The following is a 23,741-nucleotide window of genomic DNA, read 5'->3' on the forward strand; positions in this document are numbered from 1 at the left end:
GACTGACTGCTGCGGATTGAACCCTGGAAGGTTCAGGAAGCAGGTCTACAGGATAACTAACATGGATCCCAGTGGGAGCTAGAGCATAGATTCCCCAAGGTGCGGAGTCTAAGAGCCAGCGGGTGTTCACCAGAGCCTCTAGTGGTGAGGATGGACTGCGCTGCAGTCTGGCTCCAGGTCGCGGCCCCCAGGGTCTCACAGCTCACGCTCACCGTAGACTACAGGAGAAGAGGAAGGAGGCAGCAGGCTGGAACAACAGGGAAGTAAGGGGTAAGCCAAAGGTCTGGGCGACTAGCAGACAAGGATAAACATAACACGCCAAAGGTCAGGGTAACAAGCAGACAGGGAGAGTCAAGAACAGGCCAAAGTCGGTAACAGGAATTAGATGCAGGAAACACAGCAAGTACACACGGAGGCTAACACACAATGGTTGATCAGCACTGCTGGCTTGCAGTGCACAGATTAATATAGGGTTCCCTGATAGGGCCTGGGGTGGGGCCATGCTTAGAGGAGAGGTTATAAAACCAGTCAGGTGAGAGGCAGCTGGTCTTTAGAGATGAACACATGGAGACAGGTAAGCTGACAGAGAAAACTATTGCATAACCATGACAGACAGAGGAGACGATGATTTGGAAGCGTCCAGTGTAGGGTCTCCTTCAAGGTTGAAATCCCAATGTGAACGGTATCTTCAGAAAACAACGTATGCAGTTGTTCAAGGGTGGTCTCCAAGAAGGATCAGAATTAGGACTATATAAGCAAAATTAATAATATACATATATGTTGCAATCATGTAGACTCAATTTCCCCATTACAAATAAAGCACTGCTTTCTGGGTGATGCCAGCTATCTAGAAGCTGTATTTCACAGGGCTTTTAGCTATTTCCGGCTTAAAAATCCAAAATGAAAAAAATCTACGTAGTTTGAATCAGCAATAGACCCATCCTGCAGTAGAAAATGTAAAGAGACTTACTGTACTTTGCACAGCAGTGGATATGCTGGAGAGGAAGCCGAAAGCTCCTGAAATTGGTGATGAGGTCTCACCCTCTTTGGATTCAGCACCCTCTTCAGTATTGGCATCTGTAAAGGAAAATAGTATGACCTTTCACTGGATGTAAACATTTATGTTCTTCATATTTTGCCTGGGTCTTCTCCGCACTCTCCTATTTAATTTCACTAAACAAAAACATACTGTTAGAGTAATTAGCTTCTATTCAAACTTGTTGCAGAGTATATATTTGTACATCTGTACAAATTACATCGGAATAGCTGCACTTTTAAGGAGTAAGGATGTGGATAGTCTTATGTAGTGCAACAAGACTTTATGAACTATAGAAGTAAATAAAATAAATGTGAATATATGAGCTTGAGTCTATTCAAGCTTTAATAATTCTCACACAGCACACCAGTGCTAAACACACACATTCATTATAATCAGCACCTTTGAAAACCCATGAGTAAATTTAAAACATTTAGGACCCTATAGCCATTGTATTCCTGCTGTGTTTTGCATTCCATACATTATCAAAAGAAACTCCAATAAGATGAGCCTAGCATGGTATAAATCTAACCATGACTCAATCCCTATCATATAAATTAGCCATTCTCAACCAGGGTTCTGTGGAAAACTAGCATTCCTCCAGATGTTGCTAGGGGTTCCTTTAGCTGTGCCCAATTGACCTCCATGTGATGGGGTGTGCATTGTTCCAGGCCTATTGCCATTTGGTACAGCCAACAGTATGACACCATGGCAATAGGCCATTTGGCACAATGGTCTATTGCCATTTGGCACTTTTAGCTGTCTAGAAGAGTGTAATTCTTACCCGAACAGTAAGGGGGGCAAATTCTTTCCACTGACTACCAATGACAAGGGCATTTTCCCCACTAACAATGAATTGCTTTGGACAATTAATTTCTTTTAGCAGGGGGTTTATTGAAACATGAACCTTTTTTCAAGGGTTCCTCTGGGGTAAAAAGTTTGAGGAAGGCTAATATAGGTATTTTAGAGAAGGGTTCATTGAAACATGCAGTTTCCTGAGTTAATTCCATATAGAAAAAGAAAAATACTATCCTGTCATTAGTCCAATGCTGAAATAAACACGAGTGTTCACTTGCCTTCTGCTGCCTCAGCTCGGTCTCTAAATGACAGCTCTACAGGACTGGGAACTCCCAGAGTGCTCTCTGCCTTCTCAATAGCTGTACTGATTCCATGACCTGTTGAAGGGAATATATTTTTTTTAAGAATCAAAAAAGCATCAAAATAAAAAATATTTAGTACACACTTTAATGAGTTTAGATAACTGGTAATAGGTTTTAGATCTTTTTACAAACCACATACTTCAGGGATGTTGTTCATTTTCATTATTTCTGAAGCTTATTAAAGCTGAATTCCAGGCAAACAGTAGATTACACCGCTGAAATGCACAAATATAAACCATGCTCTCTATCAAAGGGACTTCTAACCGTGTTCAGACAGTCTTGTGATCAAAGTGCCTCTGCCAGACAGCAAAGCCAAGCCAGCGATCTCACACTTCTCTGCTGCAGTTGAGCAATACAGCTTGGTCATCTTCACAATTTCCAGACTGTGACTTGATATTGAGAAAAAAGATGCCCCGTGCATGCTATCACTCCACACAATCCTGTAAGCATGTTTAAGCTGCTGACTGAAAGGGCTCAGCAAAGCTAAATAACTTTCATTGGCTCAGAGTGCTGGCACTCCCTCTTTTAGTCTGAGTGCTGCTGTGCAGTAAATTACAAAAGGCTGATATCAAGACAGATTCAGAACATTAGGCTAGTTTTGTACAGTTAACAACTGGATTAAAATGTTTTTGGTTTTTTTTTTACGTGTAACTACACCACTTGGGGTGCATGTATTTGTAGTACTGCCTCTTCTCCCAGTCTTATATTTACCTGTAGCCAATTCAGCAAGATATCGGCTGTACAGTCTCAATAATACTGCAGAGCCGCTTGTCAAAATCTTCCTGGCCAGGCCCAAGCATGCCCTCTGCACTCAATCCTATGGAGAGCTCTGGAATGTGAGCTCTTACTCCAAACTAACTCCCATACTCCAAAACTCTCCACAAGATTTAATAAAGTGCAGAGGGCATGTGAGACAGGAAGACTTTAACAAGCAGCTGTAGGCCACTGACAATGACACAAAGTCAGTATCATGCTGGATCAAGAACAAGTCAGTTTAAGATGGGGAAGGGGAAGGGGGAAAAATATTCTGTAACCTTTTAAGCCTACATATAGTATATTAACTGTAAGTAACTATGAGGAGGTTATTAAGGTACACACACAAAGTACACTAGGGCACCCTGTTGTTCCAAATTGGTTAAACTGGCCATACTCTCTCCCAAGAATCCTTGGTCTCGAGGGATTGTCCCTGATTTGGAAAAAAGTCCCTCTTTCTTGCTCATTTGTCCCTCATTTTAGTCTGGTCTATATAGTTGTATATAAAATGCACTTTTTATCTTTCAAAAAGTCCTTCCCAGTTCTAAACCTTTCACCCAGTTTCTAAATTGCTGCATTTGTAAATTTCAAAAGCCAATATAAAGGAATAATAGTGGTAAAAAAAAGCATTTGTGGGTTTAACTAATCTTTTTTTGCATCATTCTCCTTTAAGGGGGTGTGACAGGGGCGTGTCCTATGCCTACATACTTTTGCTATGAGGCTTTCCCTGTTCCCATCTCAAAAAGTTGGGAGGTATGTCTTTCATTTCCAAATAATCACATCTTAAATTGACCAATAGTTTATCCAAAATGCTCTTTCACTATTAAGAGTATGTAGGCCAATCTCCTTTAATAATGTAGGGTAGCATCAGTTTGTCAGCAAAGAACTTAGCCTCCTCACACATTTTCGAATCTCATGAAGTCCAGCTTCTCACTTACTTAAAAATGCAATTATTTTAAATGCTTGCTTGTAGTGTTTTTTTTTTTCTCCATAAATTGTGTTGGATACACTTGCAATGCCTTAGAACTTAGAATCAATTCCCTAGCACCATCCCTTTTTCCCCTTGGACACCATAGCCCCCACCTTTTCTGGGAGTGTCTAATCAGTGTCTGTGCTGACCCAGCTCCTGCACTGCTCCTTTCCTTTTCACTTCCCAATAAAACCTTTTATACAACTATCAATGAGGAAGCAAAGGGAAATACTAAAAGGTCTATAAGAGTCTGCTGACATCACATCCAAAATGACAGCTCTTTGCGGCAGTCTCAGAGCTTTGGGAATGTGTACACAAGGAAGGCTTTTATAGGTAAATTATATGAATAAAATATGTTAAATGCACATATAAGTTTAAAGAGAATAATTGTTGAAATGAATGGTCTGCTGACAGGGTCTCTTTAAAGTGTAATGTAAGTGTCCTATCCACCATTCTGCATCCAGCTGGAAGGAGCGTTGGGGGGTTTAGCATACCCTGCTGGAGAAGGGGGTGTTCTAGGGAACCTGTTGCTTTGCTCTGCATAGACATAGGTACACACTGTGGGCTGGGGATCATATGACTGGTTTCATGGTTGGACTAAAAAATACTTACCTACAGTCGCCACAGTGGCTGAAGCAGTAGATATTAAAGACTTTCCCCAGCTACCCCAGTATCCCCAGGATGAAGAGGATTTGGTAGCAGAATCCTGCAGGAGAAATAGATACAAGGATATAAAAATAACACTTGTAGATAATAATTTAAAGGAGTTCTATGGTCAAAGCATACACTTTCTTTTTTTTTAACATCACCATTGTAATAGTAATACAAACAATGGTTATAGTTGACAATATAAGCTTATTTGAAAAATCTCCTTTCATGTTGTGAGTTCTGCCTGTCTGCAGGCCATCCCTTTCCACAACTTTCTGGATTTTCTGCATGCTTTGCAGTGTCCACTCTGCCGTATACATTTTAATTTCTAATTACTACATATCTCGTATTTGTTTTTGCACATTATCACTATGTTTATTTATTGGCACGAGTTTATTGATTTAATTGTTTGGCTGACACATTTTTGTTTTTGGAGGATGTTTCACCACGTGAAATTAGTAACACATGTGTATATATTTTGCTATATATATATATATATATATATATATATATATATATAATATAAAATTGTATTTATTTTTTTCTACTATAAGAAAAAGTCAGGATCACAGTGCTGCACTTCTTTTTTGGGGTGTACATATCTCATGGTACTTTGCTGCCTGGCAAGCAGTGATCCCTGTCCTGACTCCACCTCCTGAAACTCCTCCTCTCAGCACCTCTGTAAAATGTGTGACACGGCATGCCTACTCACGTTGCGGGTCACGGAATTCCAGGAAGTAAAATGTATAGAATGCTTCACAAAGTTTACAAACTTCAAGATTGTTCAGATTATTAGGAATGGGTAAGAAATAATTGAAATACAATGTGGGAATGCATAATAGGAGCAGGCTAGATATACCTGAAATAAAATGTGGGTCTCCTAAATTTTGACTGTAGACACACTTTAAGCTAAAGCTGGCCATACATTCGGATCACTGTTTGGCCAATAATTTTCCACCTGGCCCAGTCAATTATTAATTCAACTTTTGTTGAGTCGGGTGGTACTTGCAAACAACCCCAAAAGAGTGAATTCCAGCCTTTATGCCCCATTCACACTTGCAAGTGGGGCATTTGTGATTGGGTGCGGGAGACTCGACAGAGGTTCCCTGCAATTACCTACAGGCAGGAAGCCCAACTGACAGCCATTCACAGCCACTTTCATGTAACCACTCAAGCCGCAGTTACCTGTGAATGATCAGCCCTGGTTGCAGACAGTCTGTGTCCAGGACCAATCATTTGCAGGTAATTGCTAAATGAACAATTACATTTGAGAAGCTGCAAATAGCTGAGGGAGCTGTTCGCCTCCCATTTATTGTTTACAATGGGGGGCTTCCTGCCCACAGCTAATCGTGGGGACCCCCATGGGTCTTCCCTATCTATTCAAAGCGCCATTTGCAAGTGTGAATAGGGCTTAACTGATCAGCAAGATGTCACATAGGTGGAACTGGACTGACCTGTGTGAGAAAAAAAAATGTAACTCTGTATATGTTAATTCTGTATGCTTTGTCTACTACAGCGAACGTCCTTGGCATCATACTAACTTTTCTGCCACATACTCACATTCCTAAGACCCTGATAAGACACTAGCCCATCTATGCACTGTTTACAATAGTGATATTTATGTGATACTTACATAAGCATGGTTTAAAAAACCCTCAAATGCACTGAATAACCAGAACAGTTATTTTGAAAGATGCTGTGTCTCTTTGTGTCTGTTCCCTACTGCAGTAGTTATTATTCATTTAGAACCACTGATAAATATTAGGATAGGAGTTGCCTAGCTATACCATTTCCAAGACACCTGTGTCTTTTTTCAACCTTATAAACAATGTAACTTATATATATATGTCTTTTAAATTAGTGATAATATTAGCTAAATGTCTGGTACTGCTTACAACACACAAATACTAATAAAGAAAAGTTTATCAGTATGGACCTGGTCCTTTCGATCTTTCATCTCCATGCAGTCTGTAATATCTTATCATGATGACTTTCATTTATTTATCTAATTAAAATGCAATGTCATCAAAATTAAGATTTCCATGTAAAAAAAGACCCAAAGATAACAGGTCAACATAAAATAAAGTGAACTTTATCTATAGAATATATATATATATATATATATATATATATATATATATATATATATATATATATATATATATATAAATATTTTTTTTTTTTTTTTCAATATACAGTATATTTATTTGAGAAACAATGCTACAATAGCAGCTTCTGCGTTTTCTAGAATTTCTCTTATATCCATACCTGCTCTGGCTTGTCTGTTTGACTCTCCTCCTCATCAGTGGATAGACTGCTGGACTTTGACTCGGGGCGTTTCCGAGTTATGGCAACAGGTTCAGAGACTGTAAGTTTCTCCCCTCCAGGACTATTGTCTTTAGGGTCAGTATTCAGTTCCCCTCCAGGACTATTGTCTTTAGGGTCAGTATTCAGTTCCTCCTGGGAGTGGCTGGGCTCCCCAGTGCTTTCAGTGCTGTCCTTTTCAGACATTTTTAAAACATCTGGGCTAAAAAAAGATATGTAAACAAAGGAGATATTCTTAAATAAAGCCAATAATAAGGAGCAAATCTTAATGTTACCCCTTTCAGGGAAAAACAACAGATTCACAGGTCTACCTGCTGTTTATACTCAGCTTCCATTTACTCCCAGAGCTAGGTGGAAAACTTGATATTTCAGAGTATGGGATACAAACTGACTCTTTTCCCTTCCTCCAATTATCCAATGTTGTGTGTCTCAGCAGCCAATCACTAGGCCCCAGCCCTGTCACTTGGGGGCAAGTGTCCTTAGCTTTGGGTGAGCTCCAACCAGATCGATTTGGAGCTTACAAAGGGCTTTTTCTTTTCCTGGTAAATAGGGCAGCATGGGAGCCAAGAAAGGTGATTTTAAACCGTTGGGGGGGAGGGATGGGCAAGCCTGGAATGGGCATGCCAGGTGTCACTGGGTAAAGCACCGCCTATGGACAATTTTGGGTACTAAAGTTTGTTGCCGTTTTACTGGCACGCACAATTTTAAGGCTTGTCATGTTGGGTATCTATTTACTCGGCATAACCTCATCTTTTATCATTTACAAACAAATATATTGTGTTTGTGCACACTAAATATAACTTTATTGATTTTTTTCCTGAAAATTTTTGTTTGAAAAAAAGTTGCTCTAATATTGTATATATACAATAATATACTAATAATATTATAAGTTGCAACTACTGTTTTGTTGTCCAGGGTCTTTGCTTTCGGAAACAAATTGAAATACCTTTCAGGCCTAAAATGTAACATGTGTACAAAAATGGTTCTGACCCCAGTTTCAGCATCTCTTCTTGTCTTTCACCCATTTAACCCTCTTAGTTCTGCCCATTTCTGCAAAATGGAGCTATTCAGTCAGAGAGAGTGCCTTTGTATTTCTATCACAGTTGACCTGTACATTTCTACACCCTCGGACAAGGTACTTATCTGTCATATATGCATTTGAGCTTGCATTTCTATGATCTGGGTTACTCTTTTGCTGTCATTCAATTTACCCGTCTTGACCCTCATCTGGACAATGCCAAGATGTAATGACTTTTTTGTGTTAAACCATGTCACTCTCTCAGACTGTATGCTTCTTGAAAATAAATTGAAAAAAAAGGTTCAGGTTCTCAGTTTTATATATATATATATTATATAGTTTTAGGTAACTTTTCAAGCCAAAGTGCAGTTTTTCATCTTTTATTTTGTACAAAAACAAATGGGTTTATATTGGGATTAATGTATTTTTTCCCTTTAAAATATAGATTTATTTAACAGTTGTGCAAATATCGTTCGACATATAAAATTGTAACTGGAGGTAGTACTTGTTTTCTTATGGTGGATAGTTGGACAGCTATTCCCAATTTTCCTAGGGAAATGAAATGCTTATCTCAGGTAGATCATAGTTGAGAACAGTGCCGGGACAAGGTCATTCGGTGCCCAGGGCAAAGAAGGCAAACTGCGCCCCCCCCCCTTCACCCCCGCTGTAAAGAAAGCCAGTGTCAGTGGGAATCAACTGTGTCCTGTGTGTGCTGCTTTTTACTGCAGATCAATTTTGTTCTTTTTCCTGAGAAAAAAAGAAAAGACAAAAAGTGATCATTCCCTCTGTAAAGAGCTCTGTATTGATTATCAGAACAGGGCTCAGGGCAACATGTCACCGTCACCTGCTGCCAGATGCCACATGTCATTCGCCATCATCACCTGCTGCCAGACGCCACATGTTGCTGCCACCATCACCTGCTGCCAGACGCCACGTGTCACTTGCCACCGTCACCTGCTGGCAGATGCCACATGTCACTTGCCATGGTCACCTGCTGCCAGATGCCACCGCCACATGTCACTTGCCAACGTCACCTGCTGCCAGATGCCACATGTCACTTGCCACCGTCACCTGCTGCCAGATGCCACGTGTCACGTGTCACTTGCCTCGTCACCTGCTGCCAGATGCCACATGTCACGGTCACCTGCTGCCAGGTGCCACATGTCACTTGCCTCGTCACCTGCTGCCAGATGCCACCGTCACCTGCTGCCAGATGCCACATGTCACTTGCCACCATCACCTGCTGCCAGATGACACATGTCACAGTCACCTGCTGCCAGATGCCACTTGCCTCGTCACCTGCTGCCAGATGCCATGTGTCACTTGCCATGGTCACCTGCTGCCAGATGCCACATGCCTCGTCACCTGCTGCCAGATGCCATGTGTCACTTGCCATGGTCACCTGCTGCCAGATGCCACATGCCTCGTCACCTGCTGCCAGATGCCATGTGTCACTTGCCATGGTCACCTGCTGCCAGATGCCACTTGCCTCGTCACCTGCTGCCAGATGCCATGTGTCACTCACCACCATCACCTGCTGCCAGATGCCACGTGTCACTTGCCACTGTCACCTGCTGCCAGATGCCACTTGCCACCATCACCTGCTGCCAGATGCTACGTGTCACTTGCCACCGTCACCTGATGCCACATGTCACTTGCCACCATCACCTGCTGCCACATGTCACTTGCCACCGTCACCTGCTGCCAGATGCCACGTGTCACTTGCCACCGTCACCTGCTGCCAGATGCCACATGTCACTTGCCACCTGCTGCCAGATGCCACATGTCACCTGCTGCCAGATGCCACATGTCACTTGCCACCGTCACCTGCTGCCAGATGCCACGTCACTTGCCACCGTCACCTGCTGCCAGATGCCACTTGCCATCCATAGCCTGGCTCTCTCTCCCTCCCCTTTAGTTGGGCATACTGGGGGCTGCAGTTTCCCTCTTAGGATTGCAATGAGCCAGTCCTTGGAACTACATTTCCCATGATCCTCCTTTTTGTGTTCCTTTTTTTGTTTTTTATTCTGCCCAATAGGAAGGAGAGGGCACCGCTGCCCGCTCCCGAGTACAGCAGCATGATAGGGGGAGAGAGAAGATCCGGCAGCTGCTCTCTCCACACAGAGACACAGCCGCTCTCCCCGCTGCTGACCGAGGGAAGGAGTTGGAATGGGAAGAAAACAGAGCCCTCTCCTGTACAGCGGTGGCTCGAGGGGGGGGGGGCAGCGCAGTTTCTCCTCCTCGGGACTCGCAAGGGTCCACGGTAACGGGCTTCGAATCTGCACCCCTCTGCCTCTGCTCGTGGCACCCGCCTAGGATGATGGATCGGCCCTGGTTACAACTATTAGCGGTGCCAGCGGCTAGTGTGTACAGTCGCAGTTGTGAAGCATACTGCCGCACTTCACCTGCGCCCCCCTCCCTCCAGAAAATGGTACCGCCCAGGGCATCCGCCCCTTCCGCCCCTGCCTTGTACCGGACCTGGTTGAGAATGTACAAATCATCCTGCATACCTGAATTCTTACTATATAATGATGTGTCACTGACTGTCATTATTGTACTGATTATATGGAGTATGCCTTTCTTGTTTAAAGAAAATATTTGCAAAAAAAAATTGCAACTGCCATGGTTTTATTCTACAAGGCCTCTGCTTTCAGATATTATGTAATATTCTTGGTGTTTTAGGTATTTTATGGTCAAAAATGCAGATTTTAACATGTGTGTGAAAAATGGAAAAGTGGTCAGGCAGTAAAAATTTTAAAGCACACCTGTCATGAAAGATATATGTGACCTGCCACTGCTGGATCTCTACATTTAGAACACCTAGTTCTCTGCCTATTATGCAGATGCTTTAGCTTCAATATATTCACTGACCCAGAACATGTGACTGCCACAAATACAAAACCATCACCAGGCCAAATTTCTTTTCACACTTCTGCCTGCAAACTTTTCAAATCTTATAGATTACCGATAAAGAATATTAATTTAAAACCTGAAATCGAAACAGTTCCCCTCTAGAGCAATTTTTTCATTTTTCACACACACGTTAAAATCTGCATTTTTGATTATAAAATACCTAAAACTTCCAGAATATTACACATTATCTGAAAGCAGAGGCCTTGAAGAAAAAAATATAGCACTTGCAATTTTTTATATCGATTGATAATGGAACAACTGTTGAATAAATTTATATTTTAAAGAAAAAAATACAATAATCCCAATTTAAACACAATTTTTTTGTACAGTTTAAAAAATTAGGTAATGTAGAGCAGACAGACACCAAATTCATCAAGCCTCAAAACTGCATGCACCCGTTAAATGGCAAAAAATTACGGTACTCAAAATTATCAATAGGTGACGTTTTAAATGCCTCACAGCGCATCAGTTTTTAGTCACTCAACAGTCACATAAAAGTGATCGGCTGCCAAGATTACTTTTACATTAAAGCCAGGATTCTGCAGGTAAAAATTAAAACAAGCTCAAAGCTGCTACCAGACATGTCCAAAGAGGTGAACTAGTTAATCTGCTTATATTATGCCTTCCTTGGTTCCTCCCTCCCTGAACAATCTTTTCAGTACATAAAATGAATTATGACCCAGTGACCCTTATTTTATTTTAGTGATGTCACCACTAAGCCTCCATGCTTCCCTATGCAATGCAGGCAGATCATGACTGGTGGGAGTGGTCAGCATGGTGCTGTACAAAGCGTCCTAAAAACATCACATTACCTTGCCTCAGTACTCCTCTCAAGAGCATTCATCACTGACACAAGCAGCGCCTGGCTCTTGGTGGGTGGATGTTAGTCTTTATGAGTGTGCATTCCTAGGAAAACTGTACATGCAGACTACCCTTGGTAAGGCCGGCCATAGATGGTTCAAATCTCAGCCGGTTCAGGGTTAGGGAGGACAACCTCTCTACATGCTCCAACAGGATGATGTTCCTCATTGATGAATACAAGACTACTATCACAAAAATAGATAGAGAACTGGAACCTCTATACACTAAACTTTCCACTCTTAAGACCCATGCCCAATACAATCAACAAGACAAAGAACTTAACCACTTGACCACTGGGCACTTAAACCCCCTTAATAACCAGACCAATTTTCAGCTTTTGGTGCTCTCACATTTTGAATGACAATTACTCAGTCATGCAACACTGTATCTATATGAATTTTTTGTCCTTTTTTTCACACAAATAGAGCTTTCTTTTGGTGGTATTTAATCACCGCTGGGTTCTTTATTTTTTGCGCTATAAAAGAAAAAAGACCGAAAAATCTGTAAAAAAATTGAATTTTTCTTCATTTCTGTTATAAAATTTTGAAAATTAGTAATTTTTCTTCATATATTTTGGCCAAAATTTATACCGCTACATATCTTTGGTAAAAATAACCCAAATTAGTGTATATTATTTGGTCTTTGTGAAAGTTATAGTGTCCACAAGCTATGGTGCCAATATCTGAAAATTGATCACACCTGAAGTACTGACGGCCTATCTCATTTCTTGAGACCCTAACATGCCAGAAAAGTACAAATACCCCCCAAATGACCCCTTTTTGGAAAGAAGACATTCCAAGGTATTTAGAAAGATGCATGGTGTGTTTTTTGAAGTTGTCATTTTTTCCCACAATTCTTTGCAAAATCAAGTTTTTTTTTTTTTTCTTTTTTCACAAAATTGTCATATTAGCAGGTTATTTCTCACACACAGCATATGCATACCACAAATTACACCCCAAAACACATTCTGCTATTACTCCTGAGTACGGCGATACCACATGTGTGAGACTTTTACACAGCGTGGCCACATACAGAGGCCCAACATGCAGGGGAGCACCTTCAGGCGTTCTGGAGTGCCCAGGCCAATTCTGACATTTCTCTCCTACATGTAAAAATCATCATTTATTAGCTAGAAAATTACATAGAACCCCAAAACATTATATATGTTTTTTTTAGCAAAGACCCTAGAGAATACATTGGCGGTCGTTGCAACTTTTTATCTCGCACGGTATTTGCGCAGCAATTTTTTTAATGCGTTTTTTTTGGAAAAAAAAACTGTAAACATCCCTTGTAATAGGAATATGGCATGACAGGTCCTCTTTACAGTGAGATATGGGGTCAATAAGACCCAACATCTCACCTCTAGGCTGTGCCTGAAATAAAAAAAAAAAGATCCTGGCTTCGATCGTAGCGGTGAGTCGGTAGAAGCACCGGAGGGCGGCGGGAGGGGGGGACGTCCCCTCTCGCCTCCCGTAAGAACGATCAAGCAGTGTAACAGCCGCTATGATCGTTCTTATGGTGTAGGGAATCGCCGGCTGAAAAAGCTGATATCTGAATAATGCCTGTAGCTGCACTTATCATTCAGATATCCCCGCACAAAGTCAAGGACGTCGTATGACGGAAGGCGGGAAGTGGTTAAAACGCTTTTTTTTTTTTAAACACAAAGTTGTCCATTTATACAATATTTCTAATGCCCCGTACACACGGTCGGATTTTCCGATGGAAAATGTCCGATCGGAGCGTGTTGTCGGAAATTCCGACCGTGTGTGGGCTCCATCGGACATTTTCCATCGGATTTTCCGACACACAAAGTTGGAGAGCAGGAGATAAAATTTTTTTTTTGTCGGAAATTCCGATCGTGTGTAAACAAATCCGACGGACAAAGTGCCAGGCATGCTCAGAATAAAAGAGATGGAAGCTATTGGCCACTGCCCCGTTTATAGTCCAGACGTACGTGTTTTACGTCACCGCGTTCAGAACGATCGGATTTTCCGACAACTTTGTGTGACCGTGTGTATGCAAGACAAGTTTGAGCCAACATCCGTCGGAAAAAATCCTAGGATTTTGTTGTCGGAATGTCCGAACAAAGTCCGACCGTGTGTACGCCCTATAACACATAGCATGTACATACCAAAAATGACACCCCAAAATAGATTCTCCTACTCCTCCTGAGTACGGCGATACCACATGTGTGAAACTTCCACAGCCTGGCCACATACAGAGGCTGGGTATGGCTGAGCATGGCTGGGTATGGCTGAGCATGGCTGGGTATTGCAGAGTATCGCCGAATATGACTGGGTATGGCAGAGTATGGCTGGGTATCACCGAGTATTGCAGAGTATGGCTGGGTATGGCAGAGTATTGCAGGTTATGGCAGAGTATTGCAGAGCATGGCTGGGTATGGCAGAGTATGGCAGAGTATGGCTGGGTATCACCGAGTATTGCAGGGTATTTCAGGGTATTGCAGGGTATTGCGGGGTATTGCAGGGTATGGCAGAGTATTGTGGGGTATTGCAGGGTATGGCAGAGTATTGCGGGGTATTGCAGGGTATGGCAGAGTATTGCGGGGTATTCCAGGGTATGGCAGAGTATTGCGGGGTATTCCAGGGTATGGCAGAGTATTGCGGGGTATTGCAGGGTATGGCAGAGTATTGCGGGGTATTGCAGGGTATGGCAGAGTATTGCGGGGTATTGCAGGGTATGGCAGAGTATTGCGGGGTTTTCCAGGGTATGGCAGAGTATTGCGGGGTATTGCAGGGTATGGCAGAGTATTGCGGGGTATTGCAGGGTATGGCAAAGTATTGCGGGGTATTGCAGGGTATGGCAGAGTATTGCGGGGTATTGCAGGGTATGGCAGAGTATTGCGGGGTATTTCGTGGTATGGCAGAGTATTGCGGGGTATTCTAGGGTATGGCAGAGTATTGCGGGGTATTGCAGGGTATGGCAGAGTATTGCAGGGTATGGCAGAGTATTGCGGGGTATGGCAGAGTATTGCGGGGTATTGCGGGGTATTGCAGAGTATTGCAGGGTATGGCAGAGTATTGCAGGGTATTCCGGGGTATGGCAGATTTTTGCAGGGGTATTGCAGGGTATGGCAGAGTATTGCGGGGTATTCCAGGGTATAGCAGAGTATTGCGGGGTATTCCAGGGTATGGCAGAGTATTGCAGGGGTATTGTGGGGCATACCAGAGTACTGTGGGGCATTGCAGAGTATTGCACAGCATTGCAGGGTATGCAGAGTAGTGAGGGATGGCTGAGCATGGATGGATGGATGGCTGGATGTCTCTGTGCAGCGCTGTGGGCACTACAGATGCAGCCCACAACGCTGCAGCCATCCATCGGTACACAGGAGGGGAGGAGAGGAACCAGCGTCATCAGATGACGCCGGTTTGTTTACATGTGATCGCTCCATCATTTGACGGAGCGATCACATGGTAAACGGCCGCGATTAGCGGCCATTTACCGAGACCCGTGATGCGCCGGGTCCTCTGGACCGGCGGTCACGGATGCTCTCGAGTGCGCGCCCTAGGGGGCGCGCGAGAGCAGAATTCTGGGAGGACGTCCCTGGATGCCCTCCCAGAGTTAAGCAACTGCCCTGTAGCCGTCATTTGGCTATGGGCCGGTTGTTAAGTGGTTAATGAGCACCTTGAATGTTTTAACCGGGACATTCTAATAAAAAAAGAAAACAAGTTCCTTAGGGACTCGAAGGCCTTCCAGGAACTTAAAGCTTATCACTGGAAGAGCCCCAATCCTAGAAATAGACCTAATCCCAAACCTAAATATAATACCCAGGATCCAGGTTTCTCTGATGCATCCTCGGTATCATCCACTTCGTTCCGCAAACCGCCTAACTACAATAAGTCAAGGAAAACCAAGAGAAATTCACAGGGCAACAGCTCCCAGGAAAAGTCACATAAAATACATATCACAGAACCTATGCTAGGTAGACAGGACACTCCTATACCCAGTTGTACCCCTACCCCTTCTTCCAGTTTTCAACCTGAGACTAACACCCTGCTTCCTAGGATTGTATCATCAGGTACCAGGGCACCGCCACTCCATGCCCACACTGACAATGGCAGCGGTGGACCCTCTTCGAACTCTGAACCCTTATGACAAATGGATCAGGTAAGGACTGAACACCCTTCTATCACTGACTCTATTACAGAGAACTTTAATGTCATTAATCTGTCATCTTACGCCTCATCGGACATACAGATACAAGTTTTAGCCAAGGGTTTAAGCTTCTGCCCCAATCAGGATTTGGATCAATTCGAGGTCATCAAAGACATCCAACTTTTCGCCAGAAAACTAATACTCAAGCAAATGTATACAAAAGAGATACCCACCAAACCCAACTTTGAGCAACATGAACTAAAAGCTCTAGACACCCTAGTCGAGCTCCTTGAGGAGAACGACACACCAGACCTTATTGATCGTATAGACCTAGAGCAGTTGCTCGGTCGTTTCAATCAATCAGACCTTCCTCCCCCCCACCATGTGTCCTTAAAAACAAATCTGACAAATTTCCCAACCTTAACACCAATTCCAATGTAGCCGCATCTGTCAAACTCATCACCACGGACATATGCAATATCAAGTCTCCTGACCCCAGAAATGATAATTTGACGAGATCTGAGCGTGAGGCTCTGTCTACTCAAGGACCACCCCACAATAACTATCAAGCCCTCCGACAAAGGAGGCAACATTGTGGTGATGGATAATGAGCTCTGCATTAACATGTGCACCCGGATACTTGGCAACCAAGACTGGTATTGCAAGATACCGGCAATCAGAATCGAAAGATTCCATAGGGAGTTCTACAATTTGATTGACCACGCCTACAGTGAAGGAGTCCTCAACAAGGCCGAATGGGATTTTATACGCACCCAACACCCACGTACACCCACATTCTACTCCTTACCCAAGGTGCACAAAAGTCTCACCTGTCCACCTGGGGGACTGATCATTTCGGGCAAAGGCTCCCTTACCGAGAGACTCAGCCAACTCGTAGATGGGTACCTACGCCCTCATGTTCTCAGACTTCCCAGTTACATTCGGGATACACCGCATCTCCTACAAAACATTGATGGCCTCTGCATCCCTCCTGAGCCATCGCTCGTGGCAGTGGATGTGAAGGATCTCTACAGTTCTATACCGCATGACAAGGGCCTCTCCTGTGTGCGACACACTATTTCCCTCAACAGTCAGTACAACAAAAAGACCAATGAGTTCCTACTGGCAGCACTGGAATTCATCCTCACGCACAACTATTTCACGTTCAATGGCTCTCACTACCTCCAGGTGCAGGGCGTTGCGATGGGGAGCTCATGTGCCCTGTCGTACGCCAACATGTACCTGGGGGAGTGGGAACACATGATACACGAATCCGCGCACCTTGCTCCATAAATGGAGAACGTCGTTCTGTGGTATCGCTACATCGACGATGTTCTCCTTGTGCGGAATGGACCCACATCCTTACTGCCTACCTTCCTAAAATTAGTCAATGACAATGACTTTAACTTATCATTTACCATGATCTGGGACCAGAAGTCTATCATCTTCCTTGATGTCACCATCCACAAGGACAGTGACGGATCCCTTAGCACCAGCCTATTTAGAAAATCCTCTGCAGGTAACTCCATACTCCATGCCAGCAGCTTTCACCCTCAGCCACTTACTGCCTCCATTCCGTACAGCCAATACCTTCGCACTAGAAGGAACTGTACTGATGATGCAACCTTTGCAAAAGAGGCCAAGATCTTACAAACACGTTTACGAGCTATGGGATATAACAACACCTGCCTCAAAAAAGCGTGCAAGAGGGTTTGTGCCAGAACACGTAGTGACATACTGTATAATCCCTCGACAAAAAAACTCAAGTCTAAACCCATTTCCATCATCATGAGGTTTTCCAATCAACATGTGGCAATTAAGAGAGTTGTATCCAAATATTGGCACATGCTTACCATGGATCCTTCCATTGGCCCTTTTGTACCCACCACCCCGGCATTCACTTACAGGCGGGCTGGATCTCTTTGAGACTAGCTGGTCTGTAGTGAGTTCAAAGGCGGGGGCAAACATGACCCCTGCAAAAACAAAGGCTCTTTCACGTGTGGCGGATGCAACTACTGCAGGTTCCTCAATACCTCCAAGAATGTCACTCTGCCCAATGGCGAACGCTTTAGACCCAGGCACTAAGCTAACTGTAAAACATGTGGGGAAACCACTGGGCCGTAATGTCGCAAATGCACATGAGGGCATCTGCCCTAAATTCTGCTTCATAATCCACAATCGTGTACACACTGGTATGCGTGGAGGAGATGTGAACAAGACACTTTTACAGCTTGAGCAAAGATGGATCTTCAGACTAAGAGCCACCCAACCCCCAGGATTGAACACCTGTATATCGTTCAGATCTTTTTTGGAGGGTTTTTCCTCAGGGGGCTCTGAATGGGAACCTGATGAGATCCCCCCCTAGGGCCCCCCCCCTCCGGTTCAACCTCCACTGGCCCTTATTCCTCCTTCCCCCATGTGACCATGGCCTCACGGCACCTCATGGACCCTTTTGACGCAATTACTTACCACCTTCCCCCCACCCCTTGTTGTATATAATGTATATTTATTGAACTTGTACATATATGTATATAATGCATACAATGCATGTACGTCCTTGGGTACATGCCAAGATGTGCATTTCTCACAATATGCCTTATTTATTGACCTTCACAGCTTTTTTTTTTGTTGAATCCCCTTTTTTCAGTTTTCCGGTTATGCCCCCTTTTCTCTCTGTGTGCCCCCCTGTTTTCTGTCTCCCGACATCCGACCCACTGTTTTTACAGAGCTCGTCCCTCCTCCATACTCTGGATGACCATCCCATCCTGGATGCAGCGCCGGGCTATTCCCCACTCGGCGCAGGGGGGCCGCCTGATGCGACACCTGTTGCTACGGGCGGCGTCCACCACACCGCCCCGGAACCAGGACCTGACCCAGGTAAATTCAGCCACATGTATGGCCCTGTGTTGCCCCTGGGCAGACATCCAACCACCTGTTCCATCTTCCACCCTGATCCACTTTTATACTGTCTTGCAGGCTGGATCCTCCAAGCCTCCCCAGGTCTGGACCCCTGGCTGGGCACTTATCCCCTAGTGCCCCTGGATAGATTTCCTGCCGGCACCTGTCTCAACCACTCACCCCTTGTTGCACCAGGGACTTCCCCGATACTGGGCACTACCTGGCCGGGGTGCCGGATCCTGCCACTTAGGATCACTGGATATGCTTATCTGTGCCGGCCCTTCCCGCATACTGGACAGGAATTTTCCAGTACAGCTTAACCCAGGTACCTGTCCTACTCTGTTTCTTCACAACAATAGTTAATTATTAAGTACACACATGGTGTGTTACAACACCTGGGGTTCCAATACCCCCCCGAGGCATGCATACTGCCTTGTTCTAACACCTTCTTCCCTATTCCCTTGCTCCTTTGCAAATTGGAGCCCACCCAAGGACTATTCCACTCTTTGGTGGCCTCTTGACGCCCTCTGTTGGGGAATATCTCCCTGGCTGACTCCTCTGGGACTGGGTACACATGGCATTCCAGACATGGACTAGGAGCGAGCTATACCTCGGTGTTCAGTGGTGTTATGTTCCCTCCAACCCCCTCTCTTTGAAAGGTTTTAATGGATGCAGTACTAGACACATGCCCCCCAAGCAATACTATATGGTCAGTACCTCATAGTTTTCTGTTTTTATCTCATATGCATATTATATACTTGTATCACAACAGCCACACCTCTATTTTTATGCTGATGTTGATTATACAATGGTCTACAATTGGTTCATAATTGTCTTTTAATTTATAGACATACCATTTTGTTTGCTGATTCCAATCTGACACCCCTGAGGAAGAGTATATCTCAAAACGTGTCGGGTACTCCCCGTATGTGTGTTCCATATGTACCGGAGTTCTATGATTGTGGATCTCTGCATATTGTATTGCATTTTTTTCTGTATCACGCATCCTGTATCTTGTGTACATTTACCCCATGTACTGTAGACCTATCCAGATCTATACCCCAATAAATACCTAATTTCAACAAACTTACACTTCTTATACTCCTTATTACTCCTGAGTAGGTTTTCCCTTTAAAGTCCCGTAAAGAGGATCAATTTACCATTTACCTAGACATATTTGGGATGTGGATTTACCCTACTCTCTAGACCAACTCAGCACCACCTCTTGTTTATGACTGGTGGGAGTGGTCAGCATGGTGCTGTACAAAGCGTCCTAAAAACATCACATTACCTTTCCTCAGTACTCCTCTCAAGAGCCTTCATCACTGATACAAGCAGCGGCCTGGCTCTTGGTGGGTTGATGTTAGTCTTTAGGAGTGTGCATTCCTAGGAAGGCTGTACATGCAGACTACCATTGGTAAGGCCGGCCATAGATGGTTCAAATCTCAGCCGCTTCAGCGGGCACCGGCCGAGATTCCAACCATTAATGGGCAGGCTGAGTGTACCAAGTTGATCGATCAATCCTGTAGGACATATGAATGGAGCTTTTGTTTGGAGCATCAGCCATCTCTCTGTGGACATTGAGGCAGGAGACCATTGGACTACTATTTAGAGCAGGGATCCTCAAACTACGGCCCTCCAGCTGTTGCAGAACTACACATCCCATGAGGCATTGTAAAACTCTGACATTCACAGACATGACTAGGCATGATGGGAATTGTAGTTCCAGAACACCTGGAGGGCCGCAGTTTGAAGACCCCTGATTTAGAGGTATTGTGGCTGAAAATATAGCAAGTGTGTTTATGAATTTTTCTCTTAAAACAGGAAGTTTCCCTAGGGTTTTTTTTTAACAGCAAAGAATTTGCATAGAAATGGTTGATGTAAAAAATCGTTTATTTTACAGACAATAATAATTTAATAACGAATAGTAATGAATCATCCATATAGGTGGTGCGATACTGTGGAGGGGGGCCTTCCCCATGCCGGCGGAGTCCCTTGATCGCCACCGGACTGTCGGAGACGTTGCGCTTTTGCGTTGGAGGCGACGGCTCATGCCGGGGCTATGCCTTCCGGAACGCAGAGGGGACCACGCGGATGATGCCATTTTTGCGCGCAGACCTGTGGGAGGGTGGATGGGGAGGGGCCTGACACCTGCAGACACTTTAAAACCCCACAGCTCCCAGGAGATGCTGAGGTGTTCCCTGCTAATGCTGTCATATACTAATACAAGATGATGGAGTGCTTGGCAAGTGCAGCATTTGGAACGCTTTTGACTAGCTAATCCTTGTATTGTGTTACACCCATGCACGTTCATTTTCCAACATTGTGATCTATTTAACCTATATATACTATTATCCCTATGTAGTATAGTTTTAGTCCTATCCCATTACTTTACGTATATATTATTCAGTGTCACATCACTTGTTGTTTGGCAACTAAACCTATCTCACTTTCATCATTTTATTTCATTAAATCATTTCCCCTTTCCCTTCTCGCTCCACATTATGCTTTTCCCCCCCCACTAATACAGACACTCCACACTCACCCCCCAGTCCTCTACACATTTCACTTTTACACGTTTAACACTTGTTTTTCAGTTTTTAGTAGCCTCCTTGTTTTCAATTTTACACCTTTATTGTGCTATCATCAGTCACCTCACATCATGCACTTTCACTTCACTAATCACATCACCACACCCCATCCCACACTCAACCTTTTTTTCACTGCTAGCCAACCTCTCTTATAAACAATCCAACTAACGAATAAACTATGCCATGTTATGTATAACTTAATTTTCTTATAATATAAATCCATTATTGACCAAGTAACAACCAGCCTACAGCTGCCAAGCACTTCTAGACACTCCCCTAATATTAACTAATGACGACTCACAAAAAGTCTTTGCATGTCCATCTGCAGGTGCTTCACCCCCCATCCTCCTCTCCGAGTCCAAGAGCTTGGCCCCTTGCAAGCTTGTGGACTATGCGCCCACCCTGAGGACGCGCGGCGGCAATGGGATCACTGGACAACTACAATCCTGCAATGCTGGTTTGTGCGATACATCTTCATGTCTTCATCCACCCATCGGTAATTATACCTCTATGTGTATGGAGATATAATTTTGCTCAATTTGAAATGCTTTACCTACATTTTTTATACTGTCCAAAGTCTTTAATTAAGATATTTTCCTAGAATATAAATCCCCCTGAAGAGGCCCGAAATCGCAAGGGTTGAAATGCATCGGGATTTTTCACGTGGATACATATGTTATAAATACAATTGTCAAACCATGCTTGTACATAGGGAATTCTTTGCTATGAGTGATGTTCCATGTCTGTTTTTGCGTCGCACCACCTATATGGATGATTCATTATTGTTCATTTTAAATTATTGTCTGTAAAATAAAGGATTTTTTACATCAACCATTTCTATGCAAATTTCTTGCTGCTAAAAAACCCCTGGGGAAACTTCCTGTTTTTTGTATGCTTTTGGGTTATGCAGCTTTGGGGACTCCCCCATTGCGTTTTCCTTTCTATATATGAATTTTTCTCTTTAGCAAGATATTGGTGGGTGTACGTGTACATTTTTCTAAGTTTAATTAATTTCCCCTCCTTCTTTTGCCAGTATTTTATATACTGTCTCAAAATATAAATATATCAAGCCACTCTTCTCAATTGGAACTGTGTCTGAGGCCCCTGTTGTATATGCTGGGGTTTTTGCCCCCCTGTTTTTTTACATTTGTCTGATGACCTCCACCATATGCCCATCCTTTGTATGACCTCAGTGGGAGAGATCTTTCTGGCTCCTCCTGGGATACACTTTATCTGATACTCATTGTAGGTTTGAATTGAATCTAAATAGTTGATGTTGAAATTTATGATGAATTAATTTATTCTACATGTATCTTATGTATATGTCTCTTTTGCAGCGCTTTCTTACCACACTCCTCTGAGCCCTTGAAGAAGCCTACAAGGCGAAACGTTTTGGGCTTGTGATTATCCTCCCCAATGTGATATTGATATTTTTATGTTTGATTTCTGTTTTCTGGATATACAAAGCAGATATAACAACACTATTCCAATCACGACCTCCAGGGGTGTAGGGGTTTGGAAATTAGCTAGTTAAGGTTTTGAGATATATTTGTCATTGGTTTTAAGGGATATATATCCCTTTTTAACCTATGTTTGTGTGGGAATGATTATTCTGAGAGGAGGTTTCTACACCTTTAGAGTCCCAACCCTTTTTTCTTCTACTAATTATTCTCAAATTGTTTGACAATTTTTAGACACACCTTTTCACAGATTGGTGAACCTCTGCCCATCTTTACTTATGAGACACTCTCACTCTCCAAGATGCTCTTTTTATACCCAATCATGTTACTGACCTGTTGCCAATTATCCTGTTTAGTTGCAAAATATTCTTCCAGCTCTTCCTTGTTAGTACCACTTACTTTGCCAGCTTTTTGTTGCCCTGTCCCAACTTTTTTGAGACGTGTTGCTGCCATCAATTTCAATTTAAACATTTGATATGCTTTCTTTTTTCTATTGTGAATAAAATATGGGTTTATGAGATTTGTAAATCATTGCATTTTTATGTTAATTTTAAACAGCATCCCAACTATTTTGGAACTGGGATTGTAGATAAAAACAAACTTTGCAGCTTTGACTACAGTTGGATAATGTCCTTGCTATAGGTGTAGGCCGTCTATGTATCTCCCGTATGCCTGGATAAAAAAAACTCAGGGATGGCATCATCCTGTCCTGTCTTTTTGATAGGAGAAACTCCCAGCTCTTACTGTTCACCTTCACCATCACAGGAGGGAGCTCTTTCTCTGATTGAAACCGCCTCACATGTGCTCTCAGTCCCTTGATAAAGTAGTTCTGAGCTTGCTCCTGTGATTGTAAAGATAAACAGTAATAGCTGGGAGTCTCTCAGCAGCATACTACCAACAAGACAAGACAGGACAGGAGTATGAGACCTCTGGGAGTTTTCCAGTAAAACATCATGAGGTATGTAACAGGCCTACACCTATAGCAAAGGCAT

General features: G+C 43.4%; 1 protein-coding gene across 1 annotated transcript in view; it reads right to left on the bottom strand.

Moving 5' to 3' along the window:
* FAM114A2 (family with sequence similarity 114 member A2) overlaps positions 1-23,741 on the bottom strand; it is a 90,964-nt gene that overhangs the window by 58,520 nt on the left and 8,703 nt on the right. The window contains exons 2-5 of the mRNA XM_073621146.1: positions 6,836-7,094; positions 4,532-4,625; positions 2,113-2,211; positions 971-1,077 (exon numbers count right to left, since the gene is read on the bottom strand). Coding sequence (XP_073477247.1) covers positions 971-1,077; positions 2,113-2,211; positions 4,532-4,625; positions 6,836-7,078 — 543 coding nt within the window. The 5' untranslated portion in view covers positions 7,079-7,094. The remainder of the gene's footprint in view (positions 1-970; positions 1,078-2,112; positions 2,212-4,531; positions 4,626-6,835; positions 7,095-23,741) is intronic.

The sequence above is a fragment of the Aquarana catesbeiana genome, linkage group LG03 (genome assembly GCF_042186555.1).
Source record: "Aquarana catesbeiana isolate 2022-GZ linkage group LG03, ASM4218655v1, whole genome shotgun sequence".
In the NCBI taxonomy this organism is placed as follows: Eukaryota; Metazoa; Chordata; class Amphibia; order Anura; family Ranidae; genus Aquarana; species Aquarana catesbeiana.